Source organism: Salvelinus namaycush, chromosome 25 (assembly GCF_016432855.1).
Source record: "Salvelinus namaycush isolate Seneca chromosome 25, SaNama_1.0, whole genome shotgun sequence".
Classification (NCBI taxonomy): domain Eukaryota; kingdom Metazoa; phylum Chordata; class Actinopteri; order Salmoniformes; family Salmonidae; genus Salvelinus; species Salvelinus namaycush.
Window position 1 is genome coordinate 33,392,652 of NC_052331.1, and position 23,905 is coordinate 33,416,556.

The following is a 23,905-nucleotide window of genomic DNA, read 5'->3' on the forward strand; positions in this document are numbered from 1 at the left end:
ATTAGACCCATCTGTTATATAATCAAGATTATAAACTGGGTGGTTCGAGCCCTGAATGCTAATTGGCTGACAGCCGTGGTATATCAGACCGTATACCATGGGTATGACAAAACATGTATTTTTACTGCTCTAATTACGTTGGTAACCAGTTTATAATAGCAATAAGGCACCTTGGGGGTTTGTGATATATGGCCATTATACCATGGCTAAGGGCTGTGTCCAGGCACTCCGTGATACGTCGTGCATTAGAACAGCCCTTAGCCGTAGTATATTGGCCATATACCACACCTCCTCATACCTTATTGCTTAATTAAAGAAGTATGCCTTTTAGCTGTCTGCAAACATTCCAGCTGATTATATTAGTTTATGGGATACACACATTCAGTATTTTATAGGGATAGTTCACCCAAATTACAGAATTACATATTGGATTCCTTACCATGTAAGCAGTCTACGGACAAGGTATGACAGCAATCCATGCTTTGGTTTTGTTCACCTGGCCACTGTTTCTTTTGCATCTGTGGCACAAATCAAGTGCAAGTCAATGGTTCTGATATTAGCATTTTTCTATCTTAATGTCCAAGTCATCCTAAAGTATCTAAAAAGCTCAATGAAGTTACTTATAGATCATTTGGACATGAGACCCGAAAATGTACTTACACAGGTACCGTGGACTTGCACTGGATTGGTGCCAGATTGTAAAAATATTGCAGTTGTCAAGTAAACAAGCCAAATCATGAATCAAGGATTGTGGTCATACCTTGTCCGTAGACTGCTTACAGGGTAAGGAAACCAACATGTAATTTTGTATTTTGGGTGAACTATTCTTTTCAAGGGATTGATCAAATTGTCCTTACTTTGAAAGCCATCTACGGACAACCTTCCCTTCAACTTAACAATATTCACAAAAAAGTGGATATGTCAAGTATAAATCAACATTTATATACAGATACAAGTTAAAGTCATCTGTTAACAAGAAAATAACACACACAAAACATTCAACTTAAGGTTTTTATTTATTATTAAAAAGCACTGGCAGTTTTGTATCAAGCAAACAATGGAACCAAATTATTAGTATATGTTCCATATCACAAAATAATAAGCTATGGGGAAAAAATGAATTGAACCACGCAAATTATAAACCGTAATAAATTAATCCTTAAAATAATAGCAACAATACATGATTACACTTGGGTGTTGCACAGGAAATATGGAAGAAATGTTTAAAAGACACCTGAGAGTATAAATATCAAAGAACAAGTCGCAGCATTTATTCAATTAGTTCCACAGGTCCTCTTATCTACGTAACCAAAGCTCAAATAAGAGGTTTCTTAAAGAGTTATTGATGTAAAAATTTGGCTTAACAAAATTCTAAAAACATTGGTTCTATACAAACAATGCAGCTGTGTATATTTGTTTAATTAGTGTACAGAGGGAAACAATTAGCATAGTATGCCCTAAGGTGTTCAGCGCGATTAATGAAATTGTTTGAGATATGGTTATGCCCCCTCCCCCCCAGACAGTTTTATTGGTTTGTAAAATGTATATTGAGTTATTGGTAACTTTATCTGAAGCGAACCTACATAAGGACTTTATAACCCATTCATAACCCATACAGTACACATTTATAAGCAGTTAATGAATATTGCATAAATGTTTGTTTGTTAACTGCAAATAGTGAAAACTGAAATATCAACTTGTTAACATAAGCATTTATGCAATGTTCATGTACTACTTATGAATGTGTTATGAATGGGTTATTAAGTCCTTATGTAGGTACCACTGAAATGAAGTGTTACAAAATGTAACGCAGTAGGTCCAAACTAAACTGATATAAGTAGCAACATGAAGGGTAGTGATACATACTGAACACTTGTGAGATGCCAAAACTGATGATCAGCACTATTGAACACCACAGGTACGTAATATACTATGAAAAAGTGTTAAGCACAGTCAAAACTCTGTACACGGAGCATACAAGAGAATATAGACAAGACAACTAAAGAGATGTTTCCCTGGCAGAGTGTAGTTTTCACTTGAAGAACACAGGAAGTTCAAACCTAAGGCCTGATTGTGTTTAGAAGCGTTTCATGAGAAAAGGTGAGTTTCTTAATGGACTCCCCTTTTGTCCAACTACTTTCCAAGGGAAGACAAGTATTACACAAGCATTGCGAGGTAAATTGTTACCCTTTGTGAAATAATCATAAATTTGGCGCGAGGCAGACTTGCTGTCAGAAAATTAAACAAATACATTTGGAAAATGATGACATCCATGAAGACATTTTCAATTCATTTGAAAACATAGCAAACACTTTTACTAAGTCATATTGTGGCTTTGTTTGAAGTAGTTCATTTTTGTTCGATAACTGCCAGCAGTTACCAAGAGCTGTAAGATAAGAACTTGTGAAAATGTGTACAAATTGCAAAAGCGTTTCAACTTAAAAGTTGAATACAGGTACATCCCATTACAATGGAACTAACAGTGATCAAATGATGCAGCAAGAATGATCAATTAAAGTCAGTTTGTTAGTAAAGACAGAGAAGGAATATATTGGAGGGACTGTATGACGAGAGAGGTGCCTTAGTCATGCAATTCAATCTTTCTGTGGAAGAAATAACAAGGCTCTGAGAGCATAGTGTCTGAGAAAAGCCACATACATCATTATGCTCAGCAAAGAAACAGTTAAAAACAAACACATAATAACCCCAATCTATCCTTTATCGCACTTTCCTAAAGCACTTGGACAAATGTGGCTTACTAACCCAACCATTGGTTATAATAAGTATAATGAGATCACATGTATCTTTATCAAATTCCACAGTGTTCAATTGTAGAAGCATATTAACAGAGGGAATACCTATCACACAAATTAACCAAGTAGCTAGCATTAAAAGCAACCTCTGGTTAAAAGTGGCATATTGCATATGTGTATTTGTATTGTGCCGACGAGTTGGCGTAAACCTGTAGAAATGATTCAAACTGTAAACATGGTGCAAAAATAAGTATGAAATAGTTTAAGGCTTTCTGAATTTCCTGAAGTGTTGTTCACTGAGATAAAGTAATTATGTCCATTTAGATGGACAGACAGTGGAAACAGTAGAAAGTGTCTTCTCTTTCTATAACAAAATGTCATTAGAGACACACGCTTACTCACAGGCAGCGCTATCCTATCCAAGTGTATAGTCTGTCACCCCTAATATAAGGACTACAATTCATCACAAGTATTACTTCCTCTAATATTTGTTCACGATATTCTCTACAATAGAAGGTTAAAGGTTATATACATTTGCATCCGTAACGGATATAATACTACGTGTATCATTCGTCAAGGTTTCATGGATAGTAAAAAGAAAAGTTGATCTAGAATTAATAAGGATGGTATGTAACCAGCTAGTCTTCAGCGGTTTAAACCATTCATCATCATTACTGAAAGTTAAGTTGACCTGCATTTAAAATTATAATACAGTAAATACGATATTACAAAAAATGTTTTATAACTAAGCCAACTAAATTCCAATGACAAAAATGCATGGAATGTGCAACCTCTAGAAACTGAGGACATGTCATCAGCAAAGCTGCTACACTTTTAGTTGACCTCAGCCTCTCTACGCCTCTAGTTAAATATCACAAAATGGCGCTAGCAAGAAAGGAAACAGCCACAGTAAAAAAGCATGGAGCACCATCTCTCTAAAATAAGCAGAGAAAGGAAGGAAAATATTTGGCTGATGCGTGTGCTGAGACTGTGGAGTGAAAACATTGAGAATTCCCTGCATGTGTGAGTGTTTTTCAGTTAAAGGTTTTGAGTTTTAGTTGAGCGTTGAGACTGGTGTCATCTTCATCTGTCGGGGTGGGTGGTGAACGTGCCCCAACCTAGATACTGTTGTGTGGGGAGTTGTGACAGACAGGCCTGGCTAGTGGATCTGATTGGTTAGGACCTTTGGTTAGGACCACTCCCTGTGACCCTTGCTGACCCCAGCCCTAGACGTGGGAGTGAACCCACTGACCCCTGCACTCTACTGGCCCATGGAGGGGCTGGACGCCCCCTGGCCCCCAGGGGACGAGGCCTTGCGGCCCAGCATGGACGGCTGGAAGTCGGGGTGGCGGCGGGCGTGCTTGATCAAGTGGTCGCTGCGCATGAAGCGCTTGTCGCACAGTGGGCACAGGAAGCGCTTCTCGCCTGTGTGTGTGCGCGTGTGGCGAGCCAGCTCGTCCGAACGGGCAAATTTTTTCTGGCAGTCGGGCCAGGTACAGGGAAAAGGTCGTTCACCTGATGAAGGGAGACAGAGAGACATTCAAATGAACATACTGAGTGTGGCACAAATGTCAGACTGGCAAATATTGCCCTGCTCGTTCCAGTCACTAACACTAGATATGCAGCGGTCGGTAGTAAGCTAGACTCTTGGCAGACCCTTGTATACCCATCAAGTTAGTAGAAAGTGTATAATATTATCAGCATCCATTTTCTTTATAACGCAAAAAGGTAATCCACCCCTCTGCTCTATTTAATGCACCAAATCAATCTACGTTTTAAAGAAAAACCTACTCTGGTCATGGTTCATATTGAAGAGAGACATTTTGAAAAGTGAATGCAAAACGTAGACAGCAATAGATATTGACACTCATAGGGCAGACAAACACAAACATACAGTGTGGGTGGCCATCTTAGAAAGGCGCCCTCAACACATCCCATAGAGATAGATAGAGGACTCTAGTGCCCAAAAGCCTGTTTTAGCATGGGCAGCGCATATTTGAGGATATTTTGAAGTATCAAATCAAATTTTATTTGTCACGTGCACCGAATACAACAGTTGTAGACCTTAACGTGAAATGCTTACTTACAATCCCTTAACCAACAATGCAGTTAAGAAAATAAGAGTTAAAGAAATATTTACTAAAACTAAAGTAAAAAATTTACAATAAAATAACAATAACAAGGCTATATACAGGGTGTACCGGTACCGAGTCAATGTGCGTGGGTACAGGTTGGTTGAGGTAATATGTACATGTAGGTAGGGGTAAAGTGACTATGCATAGATAATAAACAGAGAGTAGCAGCAGTGTAATGCAAATAGTCCGGGTAGCCATTTGATTAATTGTTCAGCAGTCTTATGGCTTGAGGGTAAAAGCTGTTAATGAGCATTGGAAACTAAAGTTAAAAAAATAACACAATAAAATAACGGGGCTATATACAGGGGGTACCGGTACCGAGTCAATGAACGGGGGTACAAGTAGTCAACTGGGTGGGACTTCCTATGGGTGAAGGAAGAATCACATAACATATAATCAATTCCATCCAGGTTACCAGGAGATCGGCCAGTGAATTATACTCGTGAGGAAACATTCCATAACTGTAGGTGGCAGTAAATCAACAACCTTGGCCTTGTATCTGTTCAAACAACACACTCTAAGTGGCAGTGTGCACCCTTTCAGTTTGTTTGCTAACTCAGAAGTAGTAGATGAAGAAAATGGACTACTTCAAAATGGAGATGGCCTCAATAGTATATGTCATTTAGCAGGCACTTTTATCCAAAGCGACTTACAGTCATGCGTGCATACATTTAACTTGTGGGTGGCCCCAGGAATCGAACCCACTACCCTGGCTTTACAAGCGCTGTGCATTACTGAGCTACAAAGGATCAATAGAGCTCCCAAGACGGTTTTCATGGGAATATTCTAAAATCGGCATAAAACATTTTCCCACCAGAGATGCGTTACCAACAAACGTATTTATTGCGAATAAAAGTCTGTGCGTGATGAGGCAGTGCACATAAAAATAACTTGTGGTTAAATTCCTATGCACCAAATAAAAAATAAAAGGTAAATGGGTTTCAATCGCATTTTCAGTTCTGCTGATGGATTTGTCACAAAAACTGTTGCGTTATATAGCAAATGTGCCCACTCTGGTCTTGGCACGTGTGCTCTAGCCAACAGCTCACATATACAGTGAGGGTAGGCTACTTAGATGATGATATGGATAAGAGCAAGATGTCACGGCAGCCTAGCATCGATCATCATGTCACTAGAATAAGACCCTCGATATTTATTGGAAAGGAGCATCAAACTCATCACCTTGCACTTTCACCACCCTGTGAAGTTCATCATTCAATCTGTAGCCGAATAAACTGCATGCTTTCCCGTGTCGTAGTGGGACAACCACACAACATATCGTCGCATGACTACAAGTTTACGTCGATGTGATGGTCATTATATAATTTTTGGTGAATAAAGGAGTTTCCACCGTTGAGGACAACCTTTATGTTGACTAGACTTTAATGCATGAAGGTATCCACAATGTGCAGCCTCCTACGCCTATTTTGTGGCCCTAATACAATAGAGTAACATTGCTATAAGGAGTCAACCCAGGACAGACGAAAGGGGTGCCAGGAGCTATTATCAAGACCGCAAAGCGGATCTGCGTTTGCGGATCTGCGTTTTGCAACACTCCACACTCCCACTCACTGGTCATGGCTAGAAGGGATACCGATTTTAGCTAGCAAGTGATTCAATGGAAATCAAATTCAGAAATCAAATCAAATGCTGTAGAACTCAACGCTGTGTAAAAACGCAAACTCTCGTCGTAGTGAACGGGACTATGACGTTTTTTGACGAAACCCTTCTAGCCATGATCCACTCACTCCCGTTTTGTGGGCGTTCCCTAACGATTTGTTGTATTCAGCACGCGTTCCTGTTCTAATCCATCATTGACCCTGAACACCCCCCCCCCCCCCCCCCCCCAGGACTGTGCGGACACCTGGGCAATGGACACCTGATGCATGTATACAAAGTTACAGCGCTAAACATACCATTTTGACTGGGAAAACTATGACAGCAATGGCTGATTTCAAGAAATATGTTTTCGAAAAAGACTTGACTGTTACACGATGGCCACATTGATGCGAGGTGGGATTAAAAGATTTGGCTGTTTGAGTTGAAAGAGCCACCGAACCTGCGCAAACGCCCCGAATGTTACATTTAATCTCGAACTCACTTCGTATGCAAATCCAACCTAGTTGTAGCATGTTCGTCACTAGTCTTTTTTTCGTCCAGCCCCATTCTTTTGTTCGATTACTTCTTTGTTATGAGCCCTCTATTTGAGTTTTTCCCTTTTGTTCTGGGAGTATTGTAACGTTACTAACTCGCGGGTAAACGACTCGTCTCGCCCACCCAATCGACAGTGTATCCCTGTGAAGAAAAACACTTTTCTTCGGCCAGAAATATGATAATTGTAGATCGGAGTGACTCACAAAGGGGGGAGTGCTTAGTTAGAATGGACAAATTTGAAGTTCTGAATCAAATTGCATAATAAAATTACATTTGTGGAGACTATAGCTAATTCCCAATTATTTTTTTGACAGTTTAAACTATATAACAGCCAGCTATATAATTGTACCTGTATGGGTTCTGATATGGGCTTTCAGATGAGATGATTTTCCATAAACTCGGTCACAGCCGTCGTAAATGCACTGATGTCGCTTTACTGGGGACCGAGGCGCCCCTCCTCCCCACTGCTGTTGAGTAGCATTGTACTGTCCAGGAATTGGAGTAGCAGAGGGGGTCATGGTTGGGGTAGTTGAGTCAGACAACGTGGTGTAGCCGCTCTCCCCACATGAGGAGTTGCTGCTCTCCGAGTAGGCCGACATGGACCGGAATTTGCCGTGGAGGTCCGTGAGGATCCCGGCCACCGTCATCATGTTGGCCCCTTCGAGTCTCAGCGTCTCGCGCACCTCCCTGTCTTCGTTCGACCCTTCGGGCTCCCCAGGATGAACGGCCTGGGGAGGGGGCTGGGCGGCGGGGACAACCGGGGTGGGTCGGTGTAGGACGGGACCGCTAGAGATCGACATCAGACATTCGGCGGCTAAGTAATCCGAATACGCAACCATCGACATTCTTGTTTTATGTCGTTGACTTTAGCAAGCCCTTTGTAAAATGTTGTTTTGTTTTCGGTGTCGTTTTCGAAGGGGACTAGCCAGAGATTTCGACTTCGTTATGTCAGACGAACTCGTTGAACCGACCTTTTCCAGCTATCCCTATACCGTCACAAAGTCTTGTCGATATGTGTGCTCGAAATTATATAAAACAAAAGCAAAAAACTATACTGCCAAAACGTGCCCGTGCCTCCAGCCCCACATGCATGCTTTACATCATCCGAGGGCTCATTGTGTCTGCCTCTGAAAAGCCGGTCAAATCTACGCCCACCGATACAGAGCAACACGCACAATCTGACGTTGCGGACTGACGTGAAGAGCGGGCGTGGTGGATGTGTATCTTAGTGGGTGGAAGCGACCGATACAGCAGCGTGGAAAGGTGGTGCTCTGTGCTTGAGTTGAGGGTGTAGCCCTACTGTAAATGGTTTATCACATTTTATGACTTCCTCTTACACCCTATTTCTCCTTTGTAAACAACATATATATGAAGCACTAAAAATGCGTGTGCTATTTCAGCAATAATTACATTTTTTGTTATTTTGATTCCATTAACATAGTACATCATTATTTTTATGCTGTATATTAGACTTATGGATTATTTTACTCTTTTGAAAGTCATTTTAAGGTCTAGTACCTAAGAGCAGAGGCTAGACAAAGACACTAGATGTCTCTCTTGTACCTCTTCTTCTTTAGCTTCTGCTCACTTCCATATATAGCATCACATAAACAGTCACACCCCATTTTCTCTGGCTGGCTGTTTGTGAAGCCATCTGTCGCACCATAATTACTCACTTGGAGGCTTAACCAAATCTGACCCCAACAATGAACTGGTGGATATCATCGTGCCGTAATAGAGACGCAATAGAGCCTATAGGCAATACGATTAATGAAAATGACCGTTATGTACACTCCCATCATAATATAAAAACATGGACAACCCTTGATTACAGTGTTATGGGTGGGTTATAAGGGTACATAGAATATTTGGGTCACAGAACATACATCTATTGTATATGCAACAATATGACAACCAGGTTGCCATAACATTGTTGATTCTCACTAAAAAGCAACAAACATAAAACTTTAAAATCCCAAATGTGAGTTGTGCTTTTCTGTCTGGAAGGAACCCTTCTTTAGCCATAGGGCGGTTTATATACCCTAGAGTGTCTTTGCATTGAGGGGGGGGGGGGGGGGGGGGTAATGTTGTGTCAAGTGACTGGCTCAGTGGATGTTTGTAGCTCCAGGCTGGAAGGTATTTCCTGATTGGATACTGTGAGTAGTGCTGGTCACTGTGGAAACAGGAGCAGGCACAAGCATGGCCATTCACTGCCTGTGTGAGAAAAGGGACTGTTCTTCAGTCCAACTACTGTACTTACATGTGGAGTCTTGGAAGCCAGGGCTGCTGCAGTGATTTGAGAATGCTATATGGCTCCAATCAGGCCTTCAAGGACTGGAGTTGCCCACCCCTGCTATATGTCACCAATCAGGCCTTCGAGGACTGGAGTTGCCCACCCCTGCTATATGGCACCAATCAGGCCTTCGAGGACTGGAGTTGCCCACCCCTGCTATATGGCACCAATCAGGCCTTCGAGGACTGGAGTTGCCCACCCCTGCTATATGGCACCAATCAGGCCTTCGAGGACTGGAGTTGCCCACCCCTGCTATATGGCACCAATCAGGCCTTCGAGGACTGGAGTTGCCCACCCCTGCTATATGGCACCAATCAGGCCTTCGAGGACTGGAGTTGTCCACCCCTGCTATATGGCCATGTCTCAGCTTGGATTATGACTCTCTCATCTTCATGGCTCTCATTCTACTACACAGTAAGATATCTATGGTTTGTGATTAGATTTGTGATTTGACTTATTCCTAAAGTTTGTTCTCATTTCGGACAGAGATGACTGACTGTTTTTCAGTGAAGAATGGACAGTAACTGTTGATACTTTTTGAAAGAGGAGAAAATGAGTTCCTACATTATGACTACTGGCATTTGCAAATTAGACATTTCAATTGAGTGAATTAAACATTGAATCTGGGGTTTTCACAGAGTTTTTAAGCTTGTTTAAAGGGTTTGTGTGTAGATTTTGTGATTTAAAAAATATTTTTCTATAGTACTTCAGATGGATCATCAGCTTTTGTAATCCCGAATGCATAGGTGCGAACGAAGTTAATGATAAATCATACAGTACATTCTTAAGTGCTTTTTTATGGTGACACTTCATAATAACTTCAATTTACAAGCCATTAATAGATGGCTTTTCTTTCCAGCAAGTCATTAACACATTCATTATAAATTATTTATTAATAGCGTATTAATGAATGTTATTATAAAGTGTTACTGTGCCATGTTTTGAATTGAATAAGATAACTACTTCTCTCAAATGCACTTCATCTTCAAATAATATTTTTGCAGGAATCTCCTTGCGAATGATTTTGCCGAAGATTGTATCTACTTCTCAAAGCTGGGCTGTTGACATTCAGAATTGATTTTTCATTTAAAAAAACAAGCATTCTAAATGGTCTGTTATTTGATGGCTACAGCTTCCTCATCACCAGACAACTCGTAGCAGAGAGGGGTGAGTTACACCTGCAGATAAAGCACGACGATAGCCACTCCTCTACAAGGCTATATCTCAGGCAGAAATGGACTGACTCTCAACTGTGTGTGTCAACTGATGATGCAGGTCAGAAATACAGAAATATTCACACCGTTAAGGTGATTTTTTGGGGTGAAAATGTGACTTTGGGAAACCGTCAATGTAAAATCATTGAATTCACCTTGAAAATAACATTTTTACAGGCCAATAATTATTTCACTTTTGGAACTCAGTTCCCCCGAGTTCCTCCTTATTTCCAGCACTGAATATAATGAAAAATGGGAAATTAATATGATATGGGACTTTTAGTGATGTTCTTTTCTATGCTCCCTATAGATTAGGAATCCCCAGAAGGAACATTTTGTGCATTTTGAGGTAAATCTGAAATGACAGCATGAATATTGATTGCTTTGTGCGTTTTGTGTTCTTTCTCTTCCTTGCTCGTGTGCGGGTTTCCCCCTTGATTTTATGTGCTGTGCTTAATACAATGTACCCATTGATTATTTCTGTTTGTGCTATAAAATCATTCATTATTATGGATGATTTGAGTTACAAAAGCACATATCATCCACATGATTTAGACACATGCATGATTTAGTCACAAAATAGTGCAGAAATTATATAAACACAGTAGTCCCAGATAATTCCAGAACATTGCAATTGTTTTTCCTTAGAATGTGATAATCTGCTCCGACAACCATCATGAGTCTGTATCAAGTGTGCCAAAGCTGGGCTGAAACAAAAGCCTGACATCCTGCAGCTTCCCAGAACCACGTTTGGATACCTATGTCGTCGTCATATCATATTGTATAGTCGATAATCCTCGTGACTTTTTTCCATCCTGTGTCAATTCTTGAGACAGATCTGTACTGGATTTGCGCTAGTACTGTAGGTGTGAGAGGAGACGCCCTCTACTGGTGAAGATGAGGAACCTCAGTCAGTGTCAACGGGCCGACTTCTGACACTCCCACACAACACATTCACATACGCTACATATGCACACACACACGCATACCGACACAACACAAACACACATACATACACATTACACACTCACTTTTACACTCATAATTTGCTGCTGCTACTCTGTTTTTATTTTACTCTTATTATTATCTATTCTTATTTACTCTGCCATCATGTACATATCTACCTCAAATACCTCGTACCTCATTGATCTGGTACTGGTACTCCCTGTATATAGCTTTACATTGATCTGGTACTCCCTGTATATAGCTCCTCATTGATCTGGTACTGGTACTCCCTGTATATAGCTCCTCATTGATCTGGTGCTGGTACTCCCTGTATATAGCTCCTCATTGATCTGGTACTGGTACTCCCTGTATATAGCTCCTCATTGATCTGGTACTGGTACTCCCTGTATATAGCTTCACATTGATCTGGTACTCCCTGTATATAGCTCCTCATTGATCTGGTGCTGGTACTCCCTGTATATAGCTCCTCATTGATCTGGTGCTGGTACTTCCTGTATATAGCTCCTCATTGATCTGGTGCTGGTACTCCCTGTATATAGCCCCTCATTGATCTGGTACTGGTACTCAATGTATATAGCTCCTCATTGATCTGGTGCTGGTACTCCCTGTATATAGCTCCTCATTGATCTGGTGCTGGTACTCCCTGTATATAGCTCCTCATTGATCTGGTGCTGGTACTCCCTGTATATAGCTCCACATTGATCTGGTACTCCCTGTATATAGCTCCTCATTGATCTGGTACTCCCTGTATATAGCTCCTCATTGATCTGGTGCTGGTACTCCCTGTATATAGCTCCTCATTGATCTGGTGCTGGTACTCCCTGTATATAGCTCCTCATTGATCTGGTGCTGGTACTCCCTGTATATAGCTCCTCATTGATCTGGTGCTGGTACTCCCTGTATATAGCTCCTCATTGATCTGGTGCTGGTACTTCCTGTATATAGCTCCTCATTGATCTGGTGCTGGTACTTCCTGTATATAGCTCCTCATTGATCTGGTGCTGGTACTTCCTGTATATAGCTCCTCATTGATCTGGTGCTGGTACTTCCTGTATATAGCTCCTCATTGATCTGGTGCTGGTACTTCTTGTATATAGCTCCTCATTGATCTGGTACTGGTACTCCCTGTATATAGCTCCACATTGATCTGGTGCTGGTACTCCTTGTATATAGCTCCTCATTGATCTGGTACTGGTACTCCCTGTATATAGCTCCACATTGATCTGGGAGTCCCTGTATATAGCTCCACATTGATCTGGTACTCCCTGTATATAGCCTCACATTGATCTGGTACTGGTACTCCTTGTATATAGCTCCACATTGATCTGGTGCTGGTACTCCCTGTATATAGCTCCTCATTGATCTGGTGCTGGTACTTCCTGTATATAGCTCCACATTGATCTGGTACTCCCTGTATATAGCTCCTCATTGATCTGGTACTGGTACTCCCTGTATATAGCTCCTCATTGATCTGGTACTGGTACTCCCTGTATATAGCTCCACATTGATCTGGTGCTGGTACTTCCTGTATATAGCTCCACATTGATCTGGTACTGGTACTCCCTGTATATAGCTCCACATTAATCTGGTAATCCCTGTATATAGCTCCACATTGATCTGGTACTCCCTGTATATAGCTCCACATTGATCTGGTACCGGTACTTCCTGTATATAGCGCCACATTGATCTGGTACTGGTACTCCCTGTATATAGCTCCACATTGATCTGGTACTCCCTGTATATAGCTCCTCATTGATCTGGTACTGGTACTCCCTGTATATAACTCCACATTGATCTGGTACTGGTGCTCCCTGTATATAGCTCCACATTGTTCTGGTACTGGTACTTCCTGTATATAGCTCCACATTGATTTGGTACTGGTGTAACGGATGTGAAATGGCTAGCTAGTTAGCGGGTACGCGCTACTAGCGTTTGAATCAGTTACGTCACTTGCTCTGAAACCTAGAAGTAGTGTTGCCCCTTGCTCTGCAAGGGCCGCGGCTTTTGTGGAGCGATGGGTAACGACGCTTCGTGGGTGACTGTTGTTGATGTGTGCAGAGAGTCCCTGGTTCGCGCCCGGGTCGGGGCGAGGGGACGGTTTAAAGTTATACTGTTACATTGATGCTGTTGACCCGGATCACTGGTTGCTGCGGAAAAGGAGGAGGTTGAAAGGGGGGTGAGTGTAACGGATGTGAAATGGCTAGCAAGTTAGCGGGTACGCGCTACTAGCGTTTCAATCAGTTACGTCACTTGCTCTGAAACCTAGAAGTAGTGTTGCCCCTTGCTCTGCAAGGGCCGCGGCTTTTGTGGAGCGATGGGTAACGACGCTTCGTGGGTGACTGTTGTTGATGTGTGCAGAGGGTCCCTGGTTCGCGCCCGGGTTGGGGCGAGGGGACGGTTTAAAGTTATACTGTTACACTGGTACTCCCTGTATATAGCTCCACATTGTTCTAGTACTGGTACACTCTGTATATAGCTCCACATTGATCTGGTACTCTCTCTCTCTTTTTCTCTCTCTCTCTCTCTCTCTCTCTCTCTCTTTCTCTCTCTCTCTCTCTCTCTCTCTCTCTCTCTCTCTCTCTCTCTCTCTCTCTCTCTCTCTCTCGTACTCTGTTCTAGATCATACAATATGCATATTATTATTACTGTTGGATAGAAAAGACTCTGAAGTTTCTAAAACTGTTTGAATTATATCTGTGAGTAAAACAGAACTCATTTGGCAGCAAACTTCCATATAGGAAGTGAAAAATCTGAAAACGAGGCTCTGTGTCAGGGCCTGCCTATTCAACTGGCTTTTATTTATCGATATGTATGCACTTCATACGCCTTCCACTAGATGTCGACAGGCAGTAGAAGGTTGAATGGTGTCTAGGTTGATGTGAGGCCGAATAAGAGCTTTTGGAGTGGCAGGTCCGGTATTTTGTCAGTTTTCGACGGCGCGCGGGGGAACTCGACATTGTCTTCTGAAAAGCGTTCGGTATACACGGCGAATTGCTCCGGCTCTGATTTTATTTGATACATATGAGAAAAACATCATAAAGTAGGATTTTTCAACCGAGTTTGATCAGTTTATTCAACGTTTATTGGGAATTTTTGAATTTTTCGTTCCATGCGTCAAGAGATGATGGACACGTGAGCTCGACATGGCTAGCCAAAGTTGCTAATTCGACAGAAGAAATGGACATTCTAAAACCAAACAACGATTTATTCTGGACCTAGGACTCCTTGCACAACATTCTGATGGAAGAACAGCAAAAGTAAGACAACATTTATGATGTTATTTCGTATTTCTGTGTAATATGTTGACTCCAACACCGCGGAGAATAGGTGAGCGCTGTCTCACAATAACGCATGCTGTATGTTGTGGTAAAGTTATTTTTAAAAATCTAACACAGCGGTTGCATTAAGAACCAGTGTATCTTTCATTTGCCATACAACAAGTATTTTTATGTAAAGTTTATGATGAGTTCTTTGGTCAGATTAGGTGAGTGTCCAAAATATCTCCGGACATTCTGGTGAATTGTTGCTACGTATTCACAATGTATAACCACGATTTGCAGCTCTAAATATGCACATTTTCGAACAAAACATCAATGTATTGTATAACATGATGTTATAAGACTGTCATCTGATGAAGTTGTTCAAGGTTAGTGATTCATTTTATCTCTATTTTGTCGGTTTTGTGAAAGCTATTTTGGCGGGGAGTAAATGGCGTTGTGTGTTTGGCTATTGTAGTGAGCTAATAGAAATATATATTGTGTTTTCGCTGTAAAACACTTAAAAAATCTGAAATATTGGCTGGATTCACAAGATGTTAATCTTTCATTTGCTGTACACCATGTATTTTTCATAAATGTTTTATAATGAGTATTTATGTAATTCACGTTGCTCTCTGTAGTTATTCTAGTTGCTTTGGTGAGAGTTGTGATGGTGGCTGCAATGTAAAACTATGATTTATACCTGAAATATGCAAATTTCTCGAACAAAACATATGCTATACAATAAATATGTTATCAGACTGTCATCTGATGAAGTTGTTTCTTGGTTAGTGACTATTTATATCTTTATTTGGTCGAATTTGTGATAGCTACCTATGCAGGAAAAAAATGGTGGGGAAAAAAAGTTGTATCTTTTGCTATGGTGGTTAGCTAATAGAAATACATATTGTGTCTTCCCTGTAAAACATTTTAAAAATCAGAAATGATGGCTGGATTCATAAGATGTGTATCTTTCATTTGGTGTCTTGGACTTGTGATTTCATGAACATTTTATTATATGATATCCCTGTGGCTTTAGGCTAGGCTATGCTAGTCAGCTTTTTTGATGGGGGGGATCCCGGATCCGGGTTTGTGACTCGTTAGAGGTTAATGAAATCAATAAATTATTTTGTTGGGTTCCATTGAAACATTAATAAAGTACAGTATTTTTCACCTGTTGGTATTTTGAGTTTGTCTCTATAATTATATTGTTTATATTTGTTTAAGTATTGTTTTTGCATTGCTAGTCAGGGGTGCCAGTAATTTTGGAGCCCACTGTATATATATATATATATATATATATATATATTCAAACCACAGGAGGTTGGTGGCACCTTAATTTGGGAGAACGGGCTCGGGGTAATATATATATATATATATGTATATGTCCACCAGGATGGCACAGTAGAGCTCAGCGGGGGTGCGGGCGATGCCAACTGCTGCCAATCTGGTCAAACATTCCCAGTGGGTGGCACCTTGGCAGCAGCTCTGCTTCAGGACACCGGTGATCAACAGCACCACGTTCTCAATCATGTAGCTGTAGCATGGAGACAAGGACAGATGGGGGAGAGTGTGGGCCTAGTTCCAATTCATTTCAAATGCTTCCGTCCCTTCTTTCCTACTGTATTCCCTGATTTTAACAATTTATCTGCTACGGTTTGATGGGTGTACGTGGTATAATGGAAATATTGCCTTAATTTATCCAATCACATACAGATCAGTGATGACCTCAATGAAGGAGGAACGTAAGGATACATTTGAGAAATTCAACATTGCTAATGTATTGTTTGAATCTCAGGAGGCTGCTAAAGGGAGAACGGCTCATAATAATGGCTGGAACGGAGCAAATGGAATGGCATCAAACACCTGGAAACCAGTCATTACCACGAGCCCGTTCTCCCAAATTAAGGTGCCACCAACCTCCTGTGGTTTGAATACCCTCATACCAACTATTGAGCTTCAACGAAGCTAGTGAATAGTAAGGTGTAAGTAGTGTAGGCAGCTCTATTCCTGCGGGTTGAATATCAAACCAAACAGGAGCACTGAACCCACTGAATCTAAATACATACATGTTTTACTATAATATATGCCATTTAGCACACACCTTTATCCAAATTATAGTTATGCTTGTATACATTTGTTATGTATGGGTGGTCCCATGAATTAGACCCACTATCCTGGCGATGCAAGCGCCATTCTCTACTAACTGAGCTACATAGGACCGTGGAAAGAATGTAGTCACGTTTCAATGTAACACCAGAGAAGATTCAATGATGGCCAGATTTAAACTCAGCAAAAAAAGAAACGTCCTCTCACTGTCAACTGCGTTTATTTTAAGCAAACTTAACATGTGTAAATATTTGTATGAACATAACAAGATTCAACAACTGAGACTGAACAAGTTCCACAGACATGTGACTAACAGAAATGGAATAATGTATCCCTGAACAAAGGGGGGGGGGGGGTCAAAATCAAAAGTAACAGTCAGTATCTGGTGTGGCCACCAGCTGCATTAAGTACTGCAGTGCATCTCCTCCCCATGGACTGCACCAGATTTGCCAGTTCTTGCTGTGAGATGTTACCCCACTCTTCCACCAAGGCACCTGCAAGTTCCTGGACATTTCTGGGGGGAATGGCCCTAGCCCTCACCCTCTGATCCAACAGGTCCCAGACGTGCTCAATGGGATTGAGATCCGGGCTCTTCGCTGGCCATGGCAGAACACTGACATTCCTGTCTTGCAGGAAATCACGCACAGAACGAGCAGTATGGCTGGTGGCATTGTCATGCTGGAGGGTCATGTCAGGATGAGCCTGCAGGAAGGGTACCACATGAGGGAGGAGGATGTCTTCCCTGTAACGCACAGCGTTGAGATTGCCTGCAATGACAACAAGCTCAGTCCGATGATGCTGTGACACACCGCCCCAGACCATGAAGGACCCTCCACCTCCAAATCGATCCCGCTCCAGAGTACAGGCCTCGGTGTAACGCTCATTCCTTCGACGATAAACGCGAATCCGACCATCACCCCTGGTGAGACAAAACCGTGACTCGTCAGTGAAGAGCACTTTTTGCCAGTCCTGTCTGGTCCAGCAACGGTGGGTTTGTTACCATAGGCGACGTTGTTGCCGGTGATGTCTGGTGAGAACCTGCCTTACAACAGGCCTACAAGCCCTCAGTCCAGCCTCTCTCAGCCTATTGCGCACAGTCTGAGCACTGATAGAGGGATTGTGCGTTCCCGGTGTAACTCGCGCAGTTGCTGTTGCCATCCTGTACCTGTCCCGCAGGTGTGATGTTTGGATGTACCAATCCTGTGCAGGTATTGTTACATGTTGTCTGCGACTGCGAGGTTGATCAGCTGTCCGTCCTGTCTCCCTGTAGCGCTGTCTTAGGCGTCTCACAGTATGGACATTGCAATTTATTGCCCTGGCCACATCTGCAGTCCTCATGCCTCCTTGCAGCATGCCTAAGGCACGTTCACGCAGATGAGCAGGGACCCTGAGCATCTTTCTTTTGGTGTTTTTCAGAGTCAGTAGAAAGGCCTCTTTAGTGTCCTAAGTTTTCATAACTGTGACCTTAATTGCCTACCGTCTGTAAGCTGTTAGTGTCTTAACGGCCGTTCCACAGGTGCATGTTCATTAATTGTTTATGGTTCATTGAACAAGCATGGGAAACAGTGTTTAAACCGTTTACAATGAAGATCTGTGAAGTTATTTGGATTTTTACGAATTATCTTTGAAAGACAGGGTCCTGAAAAAGGGCCATTTCTTTTTTTGCTGAGTTTATATTTTTTACATTTAACCTTTATTTAACTAGGCAAGTCAGAACAAATTCTTATTTACATTGACGGCCTACCCCGGCCTAACCCGGACGACGCTGGACCAATTATGTGCCTCCCTATGGGACTCCCAATCACAGCCAGATAGCAGAAAGAGGAAGGAGAGGTGAATCAAAATTAGTAGTAGATTTGATGCTATAAGGTTACTGGCATACATGTAATTAGTCAAGGAAGGTGTAGAGACGCAGGCAGGCAGACAGACACAGACGGACAAGACAGGAAGCCAAGACAGCCAGCTAAAGATAGCCTGCCTGCCAGAGGCAAGGAGACAGACAGACGTGAGGTTGTGACAGTGATGTAGTCAAGGAAGGTGTAGAGACGCAGGCAGGCAGGCAGGAAGTCAGGCAAACAAGACAGGCAGACAGACAAGACAGGCTGACAAGACAGGCAGATGTGATTTATTACAACACTCCTACATGATGTAGTCGAGAAAATTGGAAAGGTGCGGCAGGGAGTTAGTGTGTAGGCAGCTTGTTCAGAATGGTCTCTTTCACAGTCAGGTCCTCGTTCCCAGAGGTCAGGAGGCTACCAGGCAGCTTGTTCAGAATGCTCTCTTTCACAGTCAGGTCCTCGTTCCCAGAGGTCAGGAGGCTACCATCGTCTGTACTCTGCAGTTGCAGCTTGATGTCTACATTGAGATATTATTAAACAGACAGAGGTCATATGTGGAAAGGGGATTGAACCATTGAACCATGAGGGTGCCTGGCGGTGCTGGCCACTCCAATAACAAGTCTGAGCACCCCTACGTGTAGTGTAGCAATATTAACTAGAGCACCCCCTTAAGCGTTGAAAATACTCAATTGGTCCAGTCCACAATTTTTGGGACAACCTAAGAGTTAATGTTGGTAAATGATAACAAACCTAAAACTGAATAGTGCTCAATGATAACACATTTTGTCAACGGCAAAGGCATACAATTCTAAATATTTAAAGACACATTTTTAAGATAGTTCTATTTGCCTGTAATGTCCAGTCAATTCCAGTTAACCTTTGAAGTTAAGAGTTGTCTGACAAATCATCATCATTTTATTCTTAAGACTATAATTGCACATAAACTGCCCATAACTCATTGCTTCCACTGTGTGGAGCTGATGATGATGACTAACAAGCAAACACACACAATTCCACACATTCATGCACCCACCCACCCACCCACACATGCTCACACACACACCTCACACACACACACACACACACACACACACACACACACACACACACACACACACACACACACACACACACACACACACACACACACACACACACACACACACACACACACAGACTTCTACCACAGTTTAGACTGCAATGTGCGAACATCGCATTCCGCTTTACTTAACCAATATATGGATAATTGTGTAATTGCAAACTATAACTACATAAAACTATAATCTAACTATGAGTATGACTATATGTAAAACTATAACTATACACATAACTATCACTATCATTATCACAATAACAATAACTATCACTAAAACTATAACTATAATATAATTATCACAATAACTATAACCATACATAAAACTAGGACTAGGCCTATAACTATAATATAACTATAACTATAATATAACTAAATTAGAGGATGATGCCTCTGGAATTTATACACTGATTGAATAGGTGAAGTTCTGGAGATTGTACACAAAATCACACCAGAGAGTGTTTGCTTCTGGGGATTGTAGTTTTTGCAGGCAGACATTTTGTGATCTGTAGTTCTTGTAGGGGTGGCCATTTTGTGCTTTGTAGTTCACAACCTGGCCATCCCTTAGTGAGAGGGCAGAGCCCGTTTATTAGTTATGCCCTCACATATCTGCCCCCTTCTTTGCCACACATCTCCACCCTGGCTTCGATCCCCTAGGTCAGGCTACCGCAGCAAACTAGGCGTGCATGCGGGATAACCCATCCACATTTCCCATTTCTTTCCCTGCTCTGTGTTTTAAGTCAAAGTAAAATGGTTGGAGACTCAAAAACCACTGCATCACCCGAGCGTTCTTCTCTTTAACCCTATGCATCCAGGTGAGCGGGCCATGTTCACTGATGAAGTGTGAAGTGGCGCCCTATCAGGTAATATTTCAGGCTTTCTGGAGCCCACTTTACTGCCTGCGCTTCTTTCTCAACGACTGTGTAGTTGGCCTCCCGTGGTTTCAGCTTCCTGCTTAAAGAGAGGATGGGGTGTTCCACCCCTTTCACCTTTTGGGAGAGCACAGCTCCCAACCCGACCTTAGAGGCATCCGTCTGAACAACGAACTCGCACTCAAAGTCTGGTACCACCAACACTGGATTACAGCAAAGAGCCTCCTGTAATGTCTGGCACCACCAACACTGGATTACAGCAGAGAGCCTTCTGTAAAGTCTGGTATCACCAGCACTGGATTACAGCAGAGAGCCTCCTGTAATGTTCTAAATGCTTTTGTGGCCTTTTCATCCTATTTTACCATGTTTGGCCCTCTGCTTATAGTCATGTCGGTGAGTGGCGCGGCCACTGTGGCATAATTTGTGATGAACCGTTGGCAGTAACCTGTCAACCCTAGGAAGGCTCGAACCTGCTTCTTATTTACTGGTCTCGGCCATCCTCTAATTGCTTCGATCTTCTTCAGTTGGGGTTTGATTAACCCTCTTCCCACGGTGTATTCTAGATCCTCAGTTTCCTTTAACCCCACGTAACACTTTGCAGGGTTTGCCGTGAGCCTTCCTAAGGGTGTCTAGCACTGCCTGTAGCCGGGGGAAGTGGGATTCCCAATCTGGGCTGTAGAGCCCCACGTCATCTAAATAAGCTGCGGTGTAAGCTCGTGGCGGTTTTAGGACTTGGTCCATTAGCCGTTGAAAGGTGGCTGGGCCCAGTGTAAGCCGAATGGCATGCCGGTGTATTGAAACAAACCGTCAGGGATTGCAAATGCTGTCTTTTCTTTGGCTCTGGGGTTCAGGGGAATTTGCCAGTAACCTTTGGCTAGGTCCAGGGTCGTAATGTACCGAGCGTTACCAATTTTCTCCAATTGTTCATCTACTCGGGGGATGGGGTAGGCATCAAACTTGGAGATTTAATTTACCTTCCAAAAATCATTACACATTTTTTTTTAAATAATAATTTCTCCATGGTTGGGAAATAATATCATGAGGACGTAACCTCAGTTCGCCCTGGTATCCCTGAAAATACATCTCTGTTTTTCTGGATCAGGGTCTTTACTTCCTGTACTTCCTGCTGGGGACAGTGTAGGTGAAACATGCACTTCTACTGCCTCCTGAGTGGGTGTGGGGTACGTGACGATTAGGGTTTCTCTCTCTCCACGGTTTTAACAGGTTTACGCGATAGATCTGTTCCCGGGGGTTGACGACCTGGCTGTCGGATCCAATAATGAACTTCTCCTATTCTCTCCAGCACTTCATATGGTCCTTTCCATGTGGCTAACAGTTTACACTCTACCGTGGGGACCAGCCCCAACACCTTATCTCCCGGTTGAAATTCCCTCAGGGTAGCCTGTCGGTTATAAGTGTGCTGCTGGTACTCTTATGCTTGCCTCATGTGCTCTTTTATTATGGGTGTGACTGTGGCTATCCTGTCTTGCATGGCCGTAACGTGCTCTATAACACTAGTATAGGGGGTGGACAGGTGCTTCCAGGTTTCCCCTGCAATGTCTAAGATTCCCCGGGGGTGCCTCCCATATACCAGCTCAAAGTGTGAAAACGCCAGCTGTGCTTGGGGAACCTCTCCAGCATCAGACACGGCAACATGAAATCCCAGTTTTTCCCATACTTATCGATTACCTTCCTGAGCATTGACTTCAGGGTGCAGTTGAATCTCTCAACCAGCCCCTCCGTCTGAGGATGGTAAACCGATATCCTCAACTGTTTCACCCGCCACAACTTACAAAGGTCCGCCATAAGGCGGGACATAAAGGGTGTCCCCTGGTCAGTAAGTATCTCTTTCGGAATCCCTACCCTGGTGAACACAAGCACTAATTCCTATATTTTTGGAAGCCATCGTCGGAAAGGGAATGGCTTCTGTGTAGTGTGTGGCATAATCTAGGATGACAAGATTGTATTGGTACCCTCTGGTGGATTTGGGAAGCGGGCCCACTATATCCATTGCTATCCTCTCAAATGGCATTTCAATTATGGGGAGTGGCACAAACGGGCTTCTAACAGCTGGTTGGGGAGCTGTTAACTGGCACTCGGGGCACTCCCCACAATGTCGAGCCACTTCAGCCTGAATCCCTGGCCAGTGAAACCTCCTCAAAATCATGTATCGGGTTTATCAATACCAAGGTGTGTCCCCAGAATGTGCCCATGAGCTAAGTCCAGTACTGTTCTCCGGTACCGGGTGGAGACCAACAACTGTTCCACTACATCGTCCCCTAGTTTGGCCACTCTGTACACCAAACCCTTTTCCATGATGAAGTGGGGGAAACTATTAGGCATCGTGTCGTCATTTATGGGGGTACCATCTACGACCTGCACATCTGTTCTGGCTTGCTGCAGGGTTGGATCCTGGATCTGGGCCATACCAAAGTTATTCAGGGAGCCGGCCAGGCCTGTTGGTTCTAGATAGTCCCTCTCTGTGCCCTCTGGCGCCAAATCAACCCCGGCTCCACTAGTACTGGGCTGCTCATTATGGACGGTGTCTGCCCTTTATTCCTCATCCTCCCATGAGATTGGTCCCTGGAGACCTTCTCTTTTCTTGGCTTTGGTTGAGGGCTAGATGCTACTGCCTGCTTGGTCAGGGGTTTTGGATTCTCAAATATGCCGTTCTTTTGGCCTAACCTCGCAAAGTTAGCAAAGTATCTACCCAGTATTACATTGTACGGCATCGTCGGGACCACACCGAATTCATAATCCAGCAAGCCATCCTCACTTTGTATGCTCACTACGGTAGTGGGGTACGGGCGTGTATCACCATGAATGCACGTAACACTGACGTTCTGATTTTTATCCAGTTTATGAGTCGGCACTAAGTTTGCTACAACCAAGGTTAACATACTGCCAGAATCAAGCAGGGCGGCCACCTCTTTCACTTCAATCTTCACCAAACACATGTATTCATTGCTTGGTCTTTCAAGTACAGTGGTTACCACAGGACATGCATATAATATGTCAGTTTCTTATTTTTCACCGATGTTACATTGCATTGGCTCCTCTTTAATAGGGAGGAGAAGGTCATTGAGCGACTCTCCTTTATGTTACAACAAACAGTTAAACACAATTCTATCCTTTCCATTGTGATGCACAATATGGTGGGGTATAAACCAGGACTCAGGAGATTGTTCAGCTATCTTGGGTGGCACCAGTGACACGTTTCC

At 42.8% G+C, this 23,905-nt stretch overlaps 1 protein-coding gene across 1 annotated transcript; it reads right to left on the bottom strand.

Annotated features, from left to right (window-relative positions):
• Nucleotides 1-1,035: 1,035 nt before the first annotated feature.
• Nucleotides 1,036-8,154, bottom strand: zgc:153115 (uncharacterized protein LOC768186 homolog). The gene is made up of 2 exons (XM_038963496.1): nt 7,392-8,154; nt 1,036-4,268 (listed from the first exon to the last, which is right to left on the bottom strand). Exons 1-2 carry the CDS (start codon nt 7,885-7,887, stop codon nt 4,015-4,017), a joined length of 750 nt encoding a protein of 249 aa, XP_038819424.1. The 5' UTR covers nt 7,888-8,154; the 3' UTR covers nt 1,036-4,014.
• Nucleotides 8,155-23,905: the final 15,751 nt, after the last annotated feature.